Below are 22144 nucleotides of genomic sequence, written 5' to 3'. Positions count from 1 at the left end.
TGGGAACAGGATTCACCTCCTTCCCCTATCCCTTGACGATGCTGTTTTCCCTCTTGGCCAATGGAGGAGAAGAAAGCACAGGAGTTAAATTTAGAAGGAACATTTGAGTTTAGGAATATTCATGAGAAAAGGAAATGACTTGCTTAGGGTCCCTTCATTTTCCATTCTGCAACTATGGGAAGGCTGGCCCTGTGTGTGTGTGTGTGTGTGTGTGTGTGTGTGTGTGTGTGCGCGCAAAATTGATCACAATTATTTTTTAAAAAATCATTACCCCTAAGAAAAATCAACCCAAATCCAAAACACTATGTGTTTATTAATTTATGTACCAGTATTCCTCAGAGATGGACAGACAGACTCATTTCCATGGGCAAGTTGCTTTAAGTCCCTGAGTCTGTTTGCTCTCAGGGATGCCAGCAAGATTAAATGAGACAACCAAGCCCAGTGCCAGCCCACATCCAGAAAATGTGGACTCCTCTCCATCTCCTCCTCTCCTATTTTCTCTACTGGGGAAGACTGGCTTTCCCAGTCTCAGCTTTCAGTGTATCTTCCCCATCATTCAAACTTTTCTTCCTCCTACAACCTCATCCACTCAGGTTCTCATAGTTTCCTTGTCCTTGGAACCCTACATGGTTCCCCAACTATTCCCATCCCCTACCCAGGCCCATTAGTTTCTCTCTTCAGTCCCACAATCTCTCTGCTTGAACCTTAGCCTTTCAAAAACATCCCTCCTTGCAAAGTTCAGCTTATAGGTGACACGCTCCAGGTATCTTCTCCTGGCCACATTCACCTGTAAAAATGCTAATGAGGGCAACCACCTCTCAGGGTGTTGGGAAGTTTAGAAGCCATGAAAATAATGCAATGTTTTATTTTGTGTGAGCTATGGGCTTTACACAATAAATTATTATCAGCTCTGTGTCCCTTAAACACTTCCTTCAAGATGGAGAACTACCACTGATTTGAAGCTATTGAGCACCGTTCCCTCAAAATTAATAATTTCAAAGCAGGATGAGTAAGCACAGGGCCCGGGATAGGGAGGAAGCTTGTCAAGGTCACATATCAAATAAGGGGCAGGAAAGGGTAGCAATGGACCTCTATGCTCTAGCACGTGTACATGGGACCAGTGTATAGTAGTACTTTCATACCACTAAGTAAAATCACCTCTTCCTTCCGGTAGAAACAGTTCCCTAAAAGGGTGCATCGCTTGGACAGCCCCTGTAGCCTCCACTGTCCCTTGACCAGGGTGCAAGCATGAATATCTGGCTTCTTTTCACCATATTCTGGGCCCTACTCTGCACTCCTGGGTCTGTGTCTACTCAGTGAGTTTGAAAACTAGATGAATATTGTCCAGATCAAGGTCTACAGAAGGCTAAATCCACAAGAAGCAGATGAGTGCTTAGCAGAAAAGAGTTTCTGAGTCAATGGATTTAGGACATGCTCTGCTGACAAGGTTAAATACATACAGTTTCTGATTGCAAGAGTTTTTAGAACCTTCAATATGCAAAATGAGAGAAAGGCAGAAAGTGCTTGAAGTGTCCCCAAATATATTTGACCATAATTCTTTCCCTCTCCCCACCCTCCACCTTTGCCAAAAATCAAATAACAGCACACACAAACAACAGCTTGGGAAATGCTGAGATAGGTTGGAATGTCCCTCCTCATTTAGATCCTTTTCCCAAAGCCGCCTCTCGAGAGTGGTCTCCGTGTCTGTTCTCCTCCTGCACAACTTGTGCACCTGGATTCCACTGTGGAGGTTGTGGGTCCCCTGGAATGTCTGTTTCAGGGGGCTAGCCCTGACTGCCAAGGCGCCCAGACTTTACCCCTCTGCCAGAACTGCATTTCAAAGCCATGAGTGCAGTTCTGGAGGGAGATCAAAGCTCTCTCAACTCAACTGTCATTAGAATATTTTCTTTATGCATCTCACTCGCTGATGAGTGCCAACAACATATTTCCTAAATGCACTGGCCTGGGATGGTACAACTCTGTAATAATCTGAATGAGAGGGCTGTCAGGGCCTGTTTTATTGAAAGAGCAGCAAAAGGGAACCACATTCAAAATGCAAAACAACCAACAAATCCCTTAAATGAAATCATGGGAAAAAGTGCGGGAAGGCTGAGCTTTTCCAAATCTAGAGGCATAGCACATTGGCACTCTCATTGTAAAGAAGGGTGGTCGGAGGTGTGGCTCCCAGGAGGCCTAGGTCACATCTCATAAGTCTCGAGTTTTATTCCCATATAAAGATCGTCCACTTTCAGCTGACTTGCCTGATACAGAGGTGAGAATATCATTCCAAGGTCCTGTTCCCCGGAGGGTTTATTTGAGCTAGCCAACTGGCTGAGAGTGAACCACTTCTAAGCTAAGAACAGTTCTTTCAAGTGAAAGGAAAAAGGAAGGACCCCACCAGGATTCAAATCCTCCCTCCTCCACTACGTTGACTGGTGACCTCAACCACGTGACTCAGTCTCTTTTTAGAGCTCACTTTCCTCATCTGTAAAACAGGAATTGTAAAATTCAACTTAGAAAAAGAGTACATAAAATTCAATATGATAATAAGATAGTGCCTAGAAGACTAACCAACTCCTAAAGGGCTCTTTTAAACCCAAGTTCTCTTTTAAACCATGAAATCCCACGTTTTCGATTCTATGTAGGACATAACGGGTTAATCTTGCTCTCAGCCCCAGTGCCTGTTGGGTTTCCATTCCATCACTGAACCCTGACTCCCGTCACTCGACCGATGTGTTTTTCTCCAGCTCACAGAGCAAGTGCTGTAACATTGCCCATTTCCAAATTCTGATTGCAGCCTGTCATTTCCAAGGAACCTCACAAGTCCACCAACCACTACTCCATTTCCAGAACACACTAGACCATTTGAAAATGATTATCAAATATAAAGATCAAAGCCACTCAGGGCAAGTCATTAAAGCAAGATAAACCTCAGAATGTTTATTGCATCCATATCCTTGTTCCAAATAACAAGGTTTCTCCAAGCTGTGACCAGTTCTAAAACCTGAATTTTGTACTTTATCCCAAGGGCCCTCATAAGCTGGGCTTTCTTTATTTTCTTGCTTAGTTTCATCATCAGAAATGCCTAAATTTGCCTCTCTTCTCTATAAAAAGAGACACAGGGAAAGATGCTTGGGGAATTTATTAAATTCTGAGAACCCTGAATGTTTGATTTCCAGAATAATAGCATTTTTTTTAATGGAAGTTTGACACACAAACAAGGAAACTATAACATTTCAATCAAAGACTAATTTAAAAACTGTTCATTTTTTTCATTCATTTGTTGAATAGTCATTCTTAAATGACCTACTACTTTCCTTCCTTTCTTTCTCCTTCCTTCTTCACATAACATTCATTCATTCATTCATTCATTCATTCCACTTATACTGATCAACATTTGTGAATATTCTATCATATACCATGTTTTAAGGCTAGAAATTTTTTATTATCAAAAGAATTAAAAGTTTTATGAATGAAGATGTGTAACTGGATGATCACAACATATTGTTATAATACTAATAACTCCTACCATATGGGGGAATTAACTATATACTGACACTGTTTAAGTCCTTTTAAAATATATAACCCCTTTGAAGTTTTACAAAAGCCTGAAGGGGTAAGGATGAGTGTCCTCAGTTTATAGATGAAGACATTACAGCGAGGTGAGGTGACTCCACACTTATCCAAGATCCCCTCCACTCGTGGGTGTCAGAAGTGGGTTATGACCTCTGGTATGTTGAATACTAACAGACCATATTGGTGAGTTAGTCTCTCATATCCTTTTACAGTATGTGTTTCGATAAAGGGGTTGCTGGGTGTGGAGGGAGCACAGAGCAATGCACATACCCCACTGAAGGTGGGTAAGATACCACTGGTTTTCACGCAAAGAATGAACTTTGGCTGGCTACTGGTGCAACTGTGAGAAACAGAGAAAATGACACTTCCTCAGAAACTCAGAGGCTGGGAGGAGCACTAGAAGAATGATAAGCAACAAGCCCTCACTTGCAAGGACTGCAAAGCTTGGAATATGTGAGGATTGCTGGAGGAAGCAGCAATGGCTACATCAGAAAAGATCACGTATTCCAGGTTTTGTAGAATGGAAGGTGTCCTGATAGTTCCAAGTAGACCCTGGACAATTTACAGAAGAAAACGAAAAGATCTGGCTTATCTTTCCCAAAGAGCTTCCGGGAGGAATGTGGTGAGGGACTAGAGGAGGGGAACAAGTACAGAGACGAGGTCGAGCAGAATGGAGAGCAGACATGTGAACATCCAAGATAACAGTATCCATGGAAAGGGTTTGACACTGAGTGGGGCGGGAGGGAGAGAAGCTGAAATGGTGGTTCTGGCTTATAATTTGGTCTATAGAACTTTCCATGCTACACAGCAAAGACCCCTTACTGGTGTTCCAACCCTAGGTCCAGCAAGAGGCGGACTCTTCTGAGGTCATGCCCTCTGCTGAGTTGCCTAGGTAAACCATTAGAAAAGTCACTGGCCTGTACCTCTCTGGGGATAAGACCATAATGAGACTAAGCAATAGGTAGGATGAAGAATCTTGAGAATGAGGATTCGAGGAGGAGGGGGTACTGATTCTGAGAAGCAGGTGGGACAGTAAAAAGGTTCTCAGACTTTGGGATTGCTAAACAAGAGTCAAGGTGGAAGTGAATAGAGATTTTTAATCTTGAAGAAAAGAGAGAGGATTTAAGAGGGAATAAAACTCCACTGTCAATGATGTCTCTTATAAGTGCACCTAAAAGGAATACTCTCTCCAGTAGTACTACAAAGAAAGAATAAAATATTCTTAAAATAAAGGACTTTACTTTTAAATGGGTTTATTTTATCCAGAACTACACATCTGCTATTTTTCTTATTTACCTTTTTGAAAACAACCCTTTGAGACTTCTAGGGTGGAACCAAGTGTTAGAACACCTTGGCGAGCTCAGCTATGTCCACTTGGTTAATGTAAGTCATCCCCCAGGACTCGGCCTAGAGACCACAGGAACACCTCACCTCTCAATCAGATTCCCATCTTCTGCACTCCCTTAGTACCCTGGACCTCTCCATAATAGCACCTACCCAACTAGCTACCAACCTATGTGCAGGAAATTCCAAGGTAGAAAAATCATACCTGCTCTTGCATACCATTCAATGTAGTATTCCTAACAAACACTAGTAAGTCTGGTCCACAGTGGGCAGGTACACAGATGTGCGTGCACACACACACACACACACACACACACACACACACACACACACGCTGCTCAACAATCCCTTCTCTCTGATCTTTATTTAGGGTTCTCCAATGTCTGCTTTGACAGTGTCGGGGATGCAGAATGTACTAATTTTCAGAGCAGCTGTTAAGGCATGAGGGATCTCTTGTGAGGGAAGAAAGTGCAATCACTTGAAGTATCATCTTGTGTTTGAAAGTACCAAAACAGTAATGTGACCATCCTATGTCACACTATGGCTTTCACAACAGAACTATGGAGTTCAAGGATCCACAGCTTTCTCTTCCCATCGCCTCAATTCCTTCTCAGAGCATCAAAACCACAATTGATAAATAGTACAAGTGACCACTGAGCAGAATGTGCCCAGCTCGCTGATATCCCTGTGGTTTGCCTTATGCTTGAAACACAATTAAACAAAGGCAAATCGCATGTATTTCACAAGTTGTAGCCGTCACCATGGTTTAGATAGAGGAGCTATTTCAGAAGACTGTGTACTTTGGCTCTCGGTTTTAGCCATATTGGCTATGGGACTGATGTAAAGGCTACCTAAACAATATTAATTTTGGAAGGATGAATCAAGAATGATGTCATCACCACTATGTCAATACGGCAACATCTGGAATTTAATCTGGATCATGGCCCTACTCAAATCACCTAATCTTAGGCAAGTAACTAATTGATTTAAAATTAAAGCAATGCAATCATGACATTGGGTACAGGTCTCTCTGGGTGACCTTTAACATACCTAATAACTTCTCCAAATTTTGCCTTTTCTGGGGCTAAGACGGAGACGTTCAGAGGCTCAGGCAACAATGAAAGAATCCAAATATGGAGAAAGGGTTCTGACACTCTGTGTCAGGCTGTTCGAAGCAGAATTAGATTTAAATTGATTTTGGAAGAGGATGCCACAATCAGCACCTGAGGGTGAACAACACAGTAGATGTGCAGACTGCCCAAGTGTGGGGGACCATTGCTAAGCCTCTGTTGGGATGTCAGTGACGTGAGTAGGATTTCTTCAACTTGTCGGGAAGCATAATTGCTCCTTCATTGCTACGCGGAACACAGTGCACCCTATTAGACACGGGGCTGGCAAATCCTTTGAAGGCAGGACTATCTCTTGCTTCTACAGGTATCTTCTGTGTTAACGCGTGGCTTTATTTGTACCTTTTAAACATATCAGGCCTTTCATTTCTACCCTATGCTTGTGTAGGCCTCTACCCTACAAGCCAGGAACCAGGATTCCAATGTCTGATTTGAGAAGGTCTTAGCAGGGGCAGACCTTAAATGGTCCCATTTTACAGATGAAGAATTTGAAGTAAGGGAAGGGCCTTACTTCATTGTTAGCCACTAAAGTTACTGGAAGAATCCATCACCTCTTTCCTTCAGGTTTGGCTAGATCACAGCCAACTGTGTATTTCTCACATGGATTCTCATGGGAAAGAGATCTACCTGGAATCTTCCTTGAACCCTCTGTAAGACTCTCAGACACTTCATGCTTTTGTGGAGTTAGGGTCACCAGTGCCCTCTGTGGAAGCCAAACCCAAGGCTGAGAGCAGCAGGGGGCAGTCTGAACTCGCAAAGGGGCGGAAATCATAAACATGAGAAGCTTGGAATGAAGACAGTGCCCCTGCCCCTTCACCACCAGACCCCTCAAACAACCTAGAGCACAGAAAAGAGAAAGGAGGAAAGAGAAAGGAAATCTCCCTCCCCAAACAGGGAAATTCCAGCCCACCCCACTCACATGAGTGCACCTGTCAGCAAACTGCTCCCAGCTAGCTGTGCACTTCCAGAAAGTGAGAGTAGAGGTGTGGAGGTCCCCTGATTCCCAGGAGTCAGAAACAACCCAGTGGTGAGTTTGAAGGAAGATACTGAGTTGTGATCAATTTAGGGAAGTGCTTTCACTATTGTCCATTGGACCCTCCCTCCCTCTGCCCCCTGGCTTGGTTTTCTAACCTGGAAGGACACTGATCAAGTGTGCAAGCTGTCAGTGTCTCCAGTGGATGGAGAAAAGGCAATGAGAGGCTTAGTGTGCCGATCGTAAAAAACCCACCAACCTACAGCAGAGGCCTCAAAGGGCACCTAGTGCTCCCATGTGACCAGGAACCTGGAGTTGGAAATATGCATCTGGGAAAGGGGTGAGAGAGGGAAACCCTCAGATCCTGGTCTATTGGGGGAAACTTGTCAGGCATGTTCCACTAAAAGGATCCTAACTGTCACCTGCAAACTTTGAGGACTGGGGTGTACTGGGGCAAGGGTGTCAGGCCAGAAGGCAGCTGCTGGGGGTGGCCCCGAGGACATTGCAGGCACTGCACTCTCCTTGGCCTCTGTTTCCTGCCCTTCTCATTCTTCAGTGAACCCCAAACTGGGATCCTAGACATGCCTTTGATTTTTGATAGAAATACATAAACTTAGTGTGGCATGTCGCTCATCTCTTAGGAAAAGGAATCTATTAGAATTTAGTATGTGCAGGGTTTTTGGAAGTAAAACAAACCTTGAAAAAGATGAAACCTGTGAGAACTAAAACAAAAGGGCTCTTGGTAGTAGAGGGAGATGGATTAGGCCATCTCTGACTCCCAGGACAGCCCTGAGATCCCAGTAAAAGGGCTAGTGAGAGGAAGCTAGGAATTTGGGGATATGCATGTAGGAGGTCAGCAGATTTCCCAGAGGAGGGAAATCCTCAAACAATCCCAGCAATACAAAACAAAATAAGACTAAACACTATTATTTTCAGATGCACTGTGTGCCCGGTGTTCTTCTAAAGGGTGGAATTTCATTGAGTCTTCTAAACTACCGAAGGCAGTTCCTTTCATCCTTAATTTCCCAGAGAGGTAACCGAGTCTTGTGCAAGGTTATAGAACGGTTAAATGGCTTAATCCCAGTATGTTCTGTCTCCCAACCTTGTGTTTTTATTTATTCACTACACTGTCCTGATCCTGTTCCTCACAGGTAACTGTTTTTGAGCCATGAGCAGCTCTTGTCTTTGATTCCTTTCCCCCCTGCATTCATCGCTCCAAGACCACAAAGTGACATGTGCACAAGATTCACAGGTGGGAACTTCTGATTAAAGATGGACTTGGCTCGAGAAGGACAGCATGAAGGAAACCCAGACTGAACCAGACAAAATGTGCACTAGTCAGCCTGGACATGTATATTTGTATATCAACACTCAAGTGAGATCAAGGGATGGTCAGAACCTTGAGTAACTTCAACCAAAATGGCACATGTCCCATTTTGACCAATCCCAAAACTGCACAGGAGGGTTCTGTGAGCAAAAATGTCCCCTAATACAGTTAGACATTTGCATCATTATCAAAATAAGCTGGCGTGCAAATTCAATGAGTTTAATATAAGTGATGTGGTCTTTATTTAAAAATACCAATTCTGAGCCCAGTTCTTAAAAAAAAAAAAAAAGGTAGTATTTTAAGAATGAAAGATCCTTCCTTTTCTCAGAAAGTACTGGGGATAAATGCTTTCCATTTGTGAAGTGCAGTTTCATCCAGGCCTTTTTTATGATCCTGCAGGAAGGCAGTTTCTGTAAAACAGTGCTGACAGGGAGGCGATTCTGTCCGCATGTGCACGCAAGAAGGGAGGGAACTTCTCCAACACCTACTATGTGCCAGACATCAAGCCAGATGTTTCACACAGGTGACTCCATTTACATTTCATGGCATGCCACAGGATAGCTGTTATCACCCAATTTTAACAGATGAGAAACCTGCAACTCTTACTGAGCAACGTGCCAAGGTCAGACCGCCAGGCAGAGTGGAGCCAAGATTCAAACCCTGGTCAATCTCCAACACGCATAATTTTTCCACTACACCAACCCTGACTCCTGTTATTGCTGTAATGAATATTAGTCACGTTAAATAAACCCTGATATTCTGATTATAAAATTCCAAGCAATTTCTCTTACATGATTACTGGAAAAGAATGAACGAAGTTACTGCAGAAAAAAAATAATAATGTCCCCTTTCATCTGCATGCTGGTTAACTCTTCCCAGAACTCTTTATGGGATATTATTTTATGTGATCCTTATGGCCACATAAACTAATATATGATCCATGGTGTCAGATACTATTATTTCTTTCAATAGATGTGGAAGTGGAGGTTCAGAGAGATTAAGAGACTTGCCCAAGATTGCATAGCTAAGAAACTGCCTAGCCAAGGCTAAAATCTATTCCCCCTGAACTCTTTTGTCATTCCAAATCAGCCTCATTCTTTGAGAACTACAACCTAAAAAAAAAAAAAAAATGTAGCATCTACCTGCATGAAGTCCCAACTAGACTCACCTTTTTCCTGTAACATAACACTTCCAACTTCCACCCCATTCCACGACGAGTCTGATCATCTCATGAACCTCTTTCCTATCATCATGAGGTCTGCTCATGCTAAAGACCTATTTGTGTCCCTTCTTTAACATTAAGACTTTTCTAGCTACTCCAACAACTGTGATCCTTCCTTTTCTCAGAGCCGTGGGAATCTCATCGTTCTGTGGTTCCACTGGAAATTACTCATCTGACTTCTTGCCATTTTTTGAATGATTATAACGAAATGTCATTAAACCACAGCATCCAGGCTCCTTTAAGACAAGAGATTCTGTCTTGGATCCCTACAGCATTCATCATCACACTCTGGACATTAAAGGAGTCTGAGCAAAATATGGATGATGGGTGAAAACATGACCATCCTAGATATAACTTTTTCAAGTTTCAAACTTCTGGTTTCTAAAATATCAAAGAATTTTGAGTGGGGGTGGAAATAGCACAGAATAGGAAGTGAGACCCTGGGCCTTGGCTTCAGTTCAGTCCCTCTCTTACCGGGAGGTCTAGGTCAGTGTTACTCCTTCATGAAAATTTTTTCTCTTTATCTGAACCAAGAGGGGACTGGTCCCCTTTTTTGCTTCTTCTAGCTTTGAGAATCCCGATCCCATGAAAGATTTTTTTCAGATTTAGAAAAGAACTGGGGAGTAGAAAGTGTATGGTCCATAAAACCATTCTAGAAAAGAAGTGGTGTACCCCACTAAAGAAAAGAGAAATCACTTACAGGACCCTGAGAGAGGACAGGGTGAAGAAACGGAGGTGGGCTACAGCTGCCAACAGAAGGGTCAAGGAGCTGACTTCAGGACTTACCAGGGTCCCTTTTGAAAGACTTCCTATAATGTTAACTTGGTAAGAACATAATGTAGACCTACACTCTTGGGAACGCTCTTGTTATATAATAATAACAACAACAACAACAACAATAATAATACAGGAAGACGAAGGACACATTTTAGTACAAGACAACAGTGTAGAGAAGTTTTCTCACTCTTCTAATTCCATGTGAATACCTACTCATGAACAAAGTTGAAGGTCACCTGTCTGTGCCAGAGCCAGCGATCTGGAAGGGTCCACACAGGGAATTAACTGGTGAGTTTACTGCAGTGTCCTCTCTCAGTGAGGACAGAATGTCCACTGACCCTGAATTTCTTGACACTGAGACTTTCTATTCATATCAGTCTTTTTCATCTCACTTTCAGAAGGGCATGTGAAGTACATTCTACTTGTTTGCACACGACTCTAGTGGCTGAAGAAGAAGTTATGCCCACCTGGTTTGTCTCCACCACTGAAGAGAGAGAATGACCCAAGGTTTACCTAAAATGTCTTTTTCAAACTGGATGATCACACAGCAAGACTGCCTTTGGCTGCTCCTGTGGGCCCTTCCGTCACCGGTGGCTTTGATGGGGTGTTTACTTGTCTGTCTTACTCACCAGGAGGTGAGCTGCAAAAGGGTGGTAATGGCACTTGCAGAAAGGAAGTATTCAACCAACATTTACTGAGGGAAGAAAAGAAGAACAGGAGGAATGAAGACAGGAAGGGGAAAAGTGGGAAGAAAGGAGGAAGGGAGGGAGCATGAGAAGGGATGAAGCCTGATATTAAATTTTCTGTGAGATAAATTGAACCTGTCCCTGCTCTCATTCTGGCCCGCAGCCATCCTGATGGCCCCTGCTCTCCACGCCCTCCTCCATCCTGCACTCACTCTCCGCCCTGCCCTTGCAGATTCCCTACCCACTGCATGGCTGGCTTCCTCTGTGCTCTGGAAGGTCTATTTTTTTTTCATCCTGAGCCACTTTTCCCTACCCCCTGGGGAGGGTGGCCTCTATGGTTGCATCAAGTCCCTTTGCCTTGTGATTTCCAGTTTGGTTCACCCAATGGAAAATACTGGCAGGAGAGAATGACAGTGTGGAATTTCCTGTCCTAGGTCCCTTCTAGTCAGGTGGCTGCCTCCCTCTTCTGAGAGCCACAGCTGCTGCCAGGAAACCCTCTCCATTCCGCCACTCTCTCTGGGTTCCACGGTCACTCCCTTCTCTTAACCCCACGGATCAAAGGTAGAAATGGCTACCTGGGTTTGCTTGCTCTGAGTTAAGCCCGAGGTTCCATTGGTTGGCCTAAACCCTTCCTGCAATGTTGTAAATAGCTGTGCCTTCAAAACAGCCCCTCCTTCAACTCTCCTTAATTATTCTGTTTGAATGTGCCCTCTGTTCCCTGCCAAGATCCTGATGACTGATGCAGTGTGAGTCTCTATTCCTCAACAGGCTGCCTATTCCTGGATGTCTACTCAAATCATCCCTCCTCCTGCCCTGTTTTCCCTAATCAGAATAAACCTCTGGCATTTCAGGTCTTCTGTCCTCAATCTGATGACATATAATGCTTTCATTCAACTTTCCTGTAAAACTGGAGGCCCCTCTATGGTGCAAGACACATTAAGCCCATCACAATACCTTCAATGAATAGCAGAGATGCTGGATACCCAATAAATGCCTAAGAGACAGAAAAGAAGCCGTCATGTGGTTTCCTAACATGACCTGGAATAGGATATCAACAAAGGGTTGTGCTGGGCTGGACTGGGCTGGGCTGTGCACAACCCAAGACCAACAAGGTCACTTTCTCCACTAGCACTGTGATCACAGCTATGGTCTCCCTGTGCATGGCTATCAGTGCCTGCTTCAGGCCATTGGTGATGGGGAGCCCATGCACCTGCAATGAAGCAGTCCCCAGGAAGAACCACATGGACTGGAGACACCATCATCTGTCACTCAGCTCCAAGTTTCCTCCTGCCGCGGAAACCATGCTTTTAGAAACCATATAGAATAATTCTGTCCTCTTTCCCATAGAACAGGCCTTCAGAGACTTAAAGCATATGTGGCATGACTGTGTGGTCATGGCCCTGTGACAATGTTCTCCTTCAGCTCAGGCATCCTCAAATGGGTATATGGCATGGCTCCCAGTTCCTCACTGTTCTAGTGGCCTTCTTCAACATCCTCAGCTGGCTATCCTTATCACTGCCTCTCACTAAGGAAACCCACTGCCAATGCAGCTATAGTAGTTCTGAAGTGGCTCATAAAAACTCAAGGCCATGATCTAATTTTCCTCCTAATTTACTCAGCACTTCACAACCCCAAGCACTTGGAAGAAGCAGAAGAAGACAGTGAGGGCAGAATATGAGGTAGTAGGTATCTGTGTCTAAAAAGAACATCATGGCAATTCTGGGAAACCGGGCCATAGTAGATGACCAGGGTTGGGAATCTAGAACCCCTCTCCCCAGGCTTCACCATTAATGGACTGTGTGAGCTTTGACTTCAGTCTCCCTTTATATAAGGAGGTTGGGCTGAATAATCTCTGAGCATGTTGCCAAGTCAGAAAACTGACATCATTCGGATGCCTTCTGAAGACCCTCCTCAGGAACTGGGCACTCTCCTGTAAGACATGCATTCCTGAATCTCGGACCAATGGGACCAAGGACTAGCAGATCAAAAAGGGAGAGTTTCAGTGTGTTCAAAAGAATTGGTACTTCTCTGTTGGAATCCGACAATTTGCTCAGCTGCATTTTGGGTGGATCTTATTTTTCTCCGGAGAAGTATCACAGAATTTGAGAGAACGATGAATTTTAATCAGTGCTACTCAAAGTGGGCCATCCATGAGCTGCCCATGGCACAGAGAATACAGAAATGGAGAGTCAGCAATTGGAAACCTTTCGAGAACCTGACATTATTGCAGGATTCTGAAGGACTTTCATTTTTTGTATCAGTTCATTTTTGTTGTCTATGAAAAAGATACTAGTTTGAGACATTTAGTGAAAAAAAAAATCCCTGTCTTTTGCCATAGGTTAAGAAGTAGAGCTTTAAATATTCTCTTTACCCATTAAGAAAGAGACATAAAAAGAGGTAAAGATAGACATGGAAAGATAGGTATAGGGATAGAGCTAGAGTTACAGGTAGAGACAGAACAAATTCTGCATTAGCTTTGCTTTCAGCTCTTTATTAAAATCCACCTACTTTCCCTGTTTCTACTAGAAGTGCTGGCCCTCTTCCCTTCTTTCTTGCCCTCGTTCCTTCCTTCCTTCCTTCCTTCCTCCCTCTCACCCTTTTGTTTAAGGTTGCAAAGAAACTATTTCTTCCACAGGTTTCTCTCTTCACCCAGGAAAGCTGATTTGGCCAGAACCCTGTAACCCCCAGCCTCATAGGGAGATGACACATAGCCTGGTGGGGCACATAGTTTTGCCAGCCAGCAAACAAATAGACCATGGCATGAGTGGTCACAGCACAGACACATGGTCATTCACAGGTGCTCCGGGCATGCAGTGCCATGACTGAGGCCAGCGGAGGCCTTTGGAACCTACCAGTGCTGTCTGCTGATTGTGAATTATCTGGAACATGGGGCCCCACAGCCCCTCCACACCAGCATGGTGCTCTGCAAACGCCAGCTTCCCTGGATCCTGACCCAGTGATGGATCACTGTCATCAGCTTTCTCCCAAGCCTTTAGTAAAGCCACCCTGCCTGTCACCCCTGTCCTTTATTTCTACCTCTAATTGTTGCTTGAATTTAAAAATATCCCACTTCAGTGGGAGCTTTGTAGTCAGTAGGCCTGGGTTTGAATCCAACGTCTCCATATGTTAGTGGGGTAACCTTAGTTAGATCCTTTCATCTTTCTGAATCCAGGATTTCCTTCAGCAAAATAAAGCCAAGGGTCCCTACCTACCCGGCACCTAGCAGGGACCGAACGAACATCTTGTTGTATGAATGAGTGAATGAGCAAATGAATGGATGTACAAATGGGTGACTGCCTTTCAGTTATGCCCACTCTGCTCTGGCACGTAGGTACCTCCTGGTTCCTGGCTTTAATAGAACACAAATTACACTGATCACAGAAGAACTTCATTTATGATTCACCTACTGACTTTTCTCATCTGTGAACTTGGCTAAGTCATTTCACTCTCTAACAAGTTTCCTCTGTTTCTCAGCAGTCAAATGCAAACAAAGGTTAACGCCTATCTTCTCTCCCTTGTAAAGTTCTGGCAAGGACTAAATGGAAGCAGAGCTCACGGTGCCACCTGACCTGGAAGGAACTAGCCACATGGCAAGGCTGCTTCTCACATGTCACGGCGCCAAGGTGAGAGTCCAGGGGCCCTCCTGGTGCCAGAAGGCTGAGCTGAAGTGCTTCCTGACTGGCTGCCAGGCAGGACATTCCCCTGGAAGCACTGTCATTCCTCTGCACATAGGTACTTTGCCTGTGTACAGGAGGCCCTTGCTCTTTTGACAGAGACATAAAGGGAAGCGTCAGCAGAAAACCTGCAGAGGTCGGCAAATGTGCTACAGCCATCAGCAAGTGCAGGGTCCTGTGTGTTGGGCAGAATGGGAAAGTTCAGCTTGAATCTGGGAAAAACAGGAAAATAGATGTAGTCCATCTCTCTGGATTAAAACCAGTTTCTTCAGGTCTCATATTAACTACGGGTCACTGGTGAGTTCACCTTTGGGGTCCAGGTTGGAGTTACTGGTCATGACAAAGACTAAGCAAGGCATCAGATAGGGGTCCTCTCTTAGCCTTCTTAAAGCAGTTCCTCCTGCCTCCAGTGTCCTGCCTTCTCCCCTAGTCTCTGCTGTCCAAATTATACCTATCTTTGAAAAATGAATTTTATTGTTTATATTTAAGGTCTACAGCAGGATGTTTTGGGATACATGGAGATAATAAAAATGTTACCATAGTGAAACTCATAAAATATCCATCATCTCACATAGTTACCTTTGTGTATACGTGCCTATGTTGGTCAAGAGCAGTTCAAGTCCACTCATTGAGCATGGATCCCAAATACAGTACAATTTTATTACTTACAGTCTTCATGTGCATTAGATCTCTAGCCTTGCTCTATTATGCCTCGAATGGCACCTAGTCTTGAAGACGTTGCTGACATATCACCTCTTCCAAAGAAGTCTCATATTCAAGGTGCAAGTCAACTTTTTTCTGGATCTCCTCTGCCACCCCCTCAACACCATACACTCACATTCATTAGACAAGGAATGACAAATACACTGATCAAGAGCTAATTATGTGCTAGCCACTGATGGCAAGAGACTGCACTTTATACATCCTCTCAGTCCCCACTGCAACTTGAACCAAGTAGGTGCTATATTCATTCCCATTTTACAGACGAAGAAACTTCCTTAGAAGCTTCTAAGAGGTCACAAAGTAAGAAAATGGTAGAGTTGAGGTCAGGCTCTGGTTGTCTGACCCCACCGACTCCAGCTCCACCAGCACTGTCCATTAGAACTTGCCATGATGTTGGAAATATTCCATATTGCTCCATCCAGTATGGCAGCCACTAGCCACCTGTGGTGACCTCATACTGGAAATAGGGCTCATGCAACTCAGGAATTGGATTTTAAATGTTAATTAGTTTTAACTGTTTTAAATTTCAATTGTCACATGTGGCAAGAGACTTCTGTACTGAAGGGCAAAGCTCTAAACCACTCCATTATACATAGTACATAGCTTTTTGTACTCATTGTGTGCCAACCAATATAAAAACTGAGTTCTTTGAGAACACAGGGCTTTGAGTCTTTCTTCAGGACCAATGGGAAATTCTCAAGATGAATAATGAACTATGCTTGCACATGGTCCTCTTGATTGCCTGGGCCATAGACTCCCCCTGGTCATTAAACTGCTGCATGACCAAATTGTCCTCACCCTATCGGCCTCAGGGGATCTTATCTATAAAATGGAGCAGAGTTTTCAGCTCTTTACTGGGCATCTTCTGCCCAGGAGGGTCTTACCTGTGTGGAGAGTCAGGATCAAAGCACGTCTTGGTGACATCAGTGATTTCGGGGTCACAGCACTCCCCGCCATCAAAGTTGAACCGTTCATAGTTGCAGTCCATGTCACACACACCATTCTGCTGCTTCTTCATGAAGGCAGGGTGGCGCAGGTGGCGGCAGTCCCCACCGTCATGGCCAGTCAGCGAGTGGTTGCACTCGGGGTCACAGTTCTCATCCCCGATCTTGCTGATGTCACAGTTGGCCAAGATGAGGCGCTGGCGCAGAGAGGACTTGTTCACCTCCAGCACCTCCAACTCCCAGGAGATGTTGTAGTGTTTGAAGGCCTCGGCCAGCTGCTGGTGCTGGAAGTCCACCTGCTGGCGGCTCACCATGGGGTTCTTATGGTCATCATCATACAGGTTGACCACGCGGTAGCGCACCACCTTGGGCCTGCGGAAAGTCGGGAGCTGGTTGTAGCTGGCGATGACCTCTGTGTTGTCACATAGCGTCTGCCCGCACAGAGGGGGCTCCAAACTCGTATCCAGCAGGAAGCCATGAGCACTGCTGAGTTCCACTCGGGGGCTGTGACCGTCCTTCATGGGGGACCAAGTGCGCTTCACATTGTCCCAGTTCTCCTGGAGGAGGAGCTGAGGTAGAGGGGTGTGGAGGCCATGAGTTTCCATGTCGGACAGTATCTCCTGCTGAGTCCTGGCCACCTTCCATAGACTGAAGTGCTCAATGTAGCCCCGGAAGTTGTGGTTCAGAGCACTGCCTCCCAACATGAGCACTTTACACTTCTGGGTCAGCGGGCTGAATATGCCACCCACTTGCTGCCCAGAGGTTGCCACCTGGGCACCGTTCACATAGAGCTTCATCAGCCGACCGTCATAGGTGGCAGCTAAGTATACCCACTGGCCTGGGAGGTAGCTGCGGTGGGCATTGATGGTGGTCACTTGCCGGGCCCGGTCTGTCTTCAAGGAGAAAAAGTAGCGTGGGTCTCTGTTGCCTTGATCACTGACAGTGTGAATGCCCACGACCCATCCTCGGTCTCGTGAGGTGTAAGAGCATTTGTCATACAGCCCTGTGTGACCCCAAAGGAAAAAAGATCAATGAATAAAGGATGAAAGGAGAAGGTGGGGAAATTATTTTTCTCTGATTAAATATGTATCAGGATATTCTGCACCAGTGGTTTTCAAACTGCCCTGGTGGGACCCTGCCTCTGGGACCCCCCCAAGGGCAAGGAGAAGGCTGGAGGACTGAGAGGGCAAGGGAGCTACATTCGAAGCCGTCTAACTACACAACTTGAATTCAAGCCGTTTTACTGCCATTTTTCAATATGGCACATGAAAGAAAACTTTGGAAAAATGCGTGCTACCCCGAAAGAAAACTTAAGAAGAACAGTGGTAATAAAAACCTGTAAACCGTTGGTTTCGCAAAGAGTTGAATGGGAAAGAAGACCAGTGGAGAGAGTATTTTAATTGTAGTATAATATTTGTTGTGAAAGGAGGAATAGTGGGAGGCGGTGATAAATGGAAGGTGCTCATTTAAAAGGGCATTCCCTAGGATCCACTTAGCAGTCATTCAATGATCTGTGGTGTCAACCCTGTGGAAACTTGGCTTAAAAAAGTGAGGGCCAAGGACTGAGAAGGGCTATTTCTAACAAGATTCTTGGCTAAGCCCTAATGTGCACCCCCAAAGAGAGGCAGACAATTAATAGCTGAACCATTTTTGAAGATCATCACCTCCAACTCCTTCTCTTTCTGGGTGAGGGAGTTGAGACCCATAGAATGGAAAGCGTTTGTTGCATTCCGTGGGATCATTGACAAATCTCCTAAGACCCAATTTAGCATGCTTTTCTCTAGTACTAATCCATATATAATCCATAGACACACGTGCACCCTCTTAACATAAGAAGAGGCCAGGAATGCCTAGATAATTATTATTAGTACATTAGAGCAGAGTCCACCAAGCCTCTTTGCAGGCCAGAGATTGTGTCAAGGTCTGTATATGTATTAGTTCAGCTAATACATCAGTGACACTAAGTTTCTAATTTGTGTCAAGATGGATATGGCAATTAAAGAAAGGGAAGAGACAGGGTCAGGGTCAACTGGTTGGTAAGTGGATCCCAGTTCTATAAGATTCTGGAATTCACTGTCCTGTGTGCTAGTTTCATAGGATCTCCTACCCCTTTACTCATGCCTCAGGGATTTGGACCACTCAGCTACCTGGGGGGTATCACATGCTTTAGCTAAATGTTTGGGGACTTTCCAAGCCAGGCATCCCTAGACTTATTCTGAGAATGTTAAGAAGTAGCTTAGTGGATACTCTCTGGATCTAATTATCTTTATACTTACCAATCCCCTGTTCCTAGCCTTTCTGGAATATACCCAGTGTCCTTGGCACAAACAAAGCTGTTGGATAGGGAAGAGGACTTTCTAATTAAGAGTGTATTTTAAGTGTCAGATGATGCATGAGGCCAGGTGGGAGGAGAAAGAGAGGGAAATGAGAGTGAATAGATGATGCTCATTTAGAAAGACAGTCCCTGTTCTCAGATGGAGAATCACTGCGGTCACCATAACTCTGAGTGTGCCTCTGCCATTATGCTCATCAAAAGAGCATGGAGAGTGTCCAGAAAAATCAATAGAGGAGGCCCACACAGTCTTTACTCCTTTGTGGCTCTGGGACCTGAGAATTTATGTAAATCCCTGCTAGTTGCTAACACAGCCAGGATTTTGGCTGAGGATCTAGGCCCATCTACACCTCTCTTCCCATTCCCTGCGGAACCATATTTCAGGACAGAGTCTCCATCCACAGTCATCCTGCTCTTATGGTTATGGTGACCTTGGCAAAACACCAATTAAATCTTCTGGGTCTTGGTTCTCTGTGTGGTCAAGCAGGGGACTGAATGAAGTTCCCCATTATGTACTCAGACCCAGTCTGATTTCCCTTATTCCAGGATTTCCAATGCCAGCCCTGTGAGTAGAAATCACTCCCTCCACTGAACCTGTTCTACTTTTAGGAAACTTGACACTGGCTGTCCGGTTCTAGAGTTGCCTATGTGACTTCCCATTGCCTCCTCTCTGCAAGACTGGGTGTTCTTGAGAGTGATGACCACGTCTGGGTCATCATCTCCATAACCTGTCCAGCACCTGCTGCAGCAGGCCTTCCATTAGTGTCTCATGAATAAGCACGGGACATGTGATTCTGAACAGAGTGGGCAAAGAGACAAGGCAAGGACTTTAAGGACCAAACAGAGTAAAAGACAATACTTTTATCTCCATGGCTGAAGGACAGAGAGACTCAGAGGGCAGAATGTGTTCTTGGTATGGGGAGAAAGGGCAGGATCTTTGGACTCAGGATAATCTGCCTGAATTCTAATGACAGCAATTACTATCAGTACATCAGGGACAAAGTCACTTCCCCTCTGTGGACCTTAATTCCCTCATATGTTGTCACACTTAAATGACATAGTGGGTATAGAGTCCCTGGCATACAATGGCTGTCCAAAGAAGAGTTCCTTCTTAAGATGCTGGAAGGTCTGGGAGTAACATCAAAGATGAAAAAGTAGGAAACAACCAGAAATAAAATGCAACAAAGCCAAAGAGAGTAGGTGCCCTGAAGGTATCTTGCCTAATTGGTTAAGAGCTGGAATGAAGGCACAAGTCCCCTCAATCTCACGGACAAGCCCTTCTTGTAAATCATAAATCCCCATCAGCTTAGATGATACTAAGAGACTATATATAAAAGGCTACCTCCCTGCCAACTCCCTCCAAAGACAAAGACTGGACTCCAAATTTGGATCCCATTGCCCCAGATCTCTCTGCACATCAGGAATCAACAGTAGCAGAGGTTGCTGAAGTCACCACATTCATGTCCAGCCCCGTATCTTAGCTCCGCTTCTTTCCCTCCCCTGTCTACTCCGTCCTGCCACGAAAAGAAAATGAAGGGTCTTCTAATGAGAAAATTCAAATCTGAAACAGAATCTTCTGCACTCTCTCTCTCTCTCTCTCCCGCAGGTTTTTATTTTGCCAGGGGCTCCCAGCCCCTGGTTTTCCTGTTGCCCTTGGAAGGCCGCTTGCCTGGTTAGCAAGGTAAGATGTTTACACATCTGTAGGGTGCCCTCGGTTCAGAAGCCTTCCGAGGCTCGGGCCACCTCTGTTTGCAGTTTAGAGAAAAGAGGGGAGGATTGAGAGAGGCCAGATGCCGCAGCCCAGAGCCCAGGAGTAAGGGGTAGCTTAGCCCCAGGAGGCAGAGAGGAAGGGCAGAGAGAGGGTTTTCAGTGGAACCAAGAGGAAACATATGAAGGGAAATGAGAACCTTGAAGAAGTGGCTTCAGAAGTTCAGAGGAAATGTTTACCTGGAGTGTAAGTGGTGGAGGAAAATAAGTGGGCTGAAACAGGGATAGGAAGTCTAATGGCAATGGGGCTTTATTTCTATATGAAAGTAACGTAATCAATAGTAGTCACATTTCAGGGGGCTGGGAGGGAAGTATCCATGTACCACCAGCTCCAAACCAGAGATCTGGCCCCAGAGATCTGCACTTGGCATGCTAGGTGACCTTGCCTGGGACAAGTCAAACTCTCCCCTCTATGCTGCTGGGCTTCATTTCCCTTTTCTGTAAAGGGAGGGGTCCCGATGAAATGATCCCCCACTGGAATTTAAGAGGTCTTTTGTTCCCTGTTAGAATGGTTCCTTGTATGTTCATGGTGCTCAAAAAAATATGTGTTGATTTGAATTGGATGTCTTATTTCATTCCCAATTCCTCTAGGCTTGGTTTCCTATCCTCTGTGTCTCTCCACACAGGAAGGACACAGAACCGTATTCTCTGGAGGACACCAAAGTTCCAGCACATATCCACAGTGCCCTTCCCCAGTTGTTCAGCGAGCTGGAATCATGGTTTTCAAATTGGTGCTAGTGAGTCTGGAGTCAGCACTACCATAGGAGACCAAGGGATGATCCCAAGGGACATGCAACAGAGTGGAGTCCACCTGTGATTCCGCACACCATCTACATAGAGTTAGCATATACCTGCCCTAATGCTATAGGCCTGCAGGAACCGACAGTGAAAGTATCAAGAATCCTTTTATACTTCAAGGAGGTGTCTGGGCACACTGCATAGCAGGAGAGCAGTGGAGGGCCATACCAGGAGAGGGGCTCCTGTTAAGACACTGGTCACTGAAACCCTGGTCAGCTCGTCTTCTAATAGGTCCCTATCTTTCTACAGCTAAGCTTGATACACAAAGGGCTTCTAATTCCCCCAGAAACCTGATGTTTAAATAAACATTAAGTTTAACTGTAAAACATTGTCTCTTTTTCTTCTCATCGCCCCATTCAACCTCACTCCCAAAGAGCAAGACATGCATAAAAGAGGAAAACCCAAAGGCCGAAGGCAGAGGTAGGGGATGCCCCCCAAATCTTGGCCAGAGATGTCCTGGGAGAATACTCTGGGAATGAAGGGCACCCTTTAAAAATCACTTGAAAGTTATACCCCAAGGCAGTATATGGTCTGAGCACCCCCAGCCACTCCATACCCTGACACGTCTCTGTCCCTGGTATTTATCCCACTCCTGCATGTCCTGAAACCCATCACTCATTCAATGCCCCCTTGCCCAACATGAGTCTGTTTGGTTCCTTGGCAAATGTTCAGTGTCTTGACGCACAGCCTGATATGTCATAGGTGTCCTATCGAGTGTGTTGTATTTCTGCCTTCTCTGTAAAAGCACGCTACCCTTTCTTTACAAGTGACTAAATACCATGTGCTCAAGCATTCATCTCCTTTACAAAGCTGTCAGCAGAGCCCACTCTTCAGAGTAAACTGAGGCTCAGAAAGAACAAGTGGATGTCCAAGG

At 45.0% G+C, this 22144-nt stretch overlaps 1 protein-coding gene across 1 annotated transcript in view; it reads right to left on the bottom strand.

The window, feature by feature from the left end:
* Positions 1-22144, bottom strand: part of Pappa (pappalysin 1) — a 237274-nt gene that overhangs the window by 187897 nt on the left and 27233 nt on the right. Inside the window, exon 2 of the mRNA XM_078048072.1 lies at positions 16314-17376. Coding sequence (XP_077904198.1) covers positions 16314-17376 — 1063 coding nt within the window. The remainder of the gene's footprint in view (positions 1-16313; positions 17377-22144) is intronic.

The sequence above is a fragment of the Ictidomys tridecemlineatus genome, chromosome 4 (genome assembly GCF_052094955.1).
Source record: "Ictidomys tridecemlineatus isolate mIctTri1 chromosome 4, mIctTri1.hap1, whole genome shotgun sequence".
Lineage (NCBI taxonomy): Eukaryota > Metazoa > Chordata > Mammalia > Rodentia > Sciuridae > Ictidomys > Ictidomys tridecemlineatus.
Note: the sequence above shows the minus strand (reverse complement) of the source record. Positions and strands in the feature narration are given on the sequence as shown.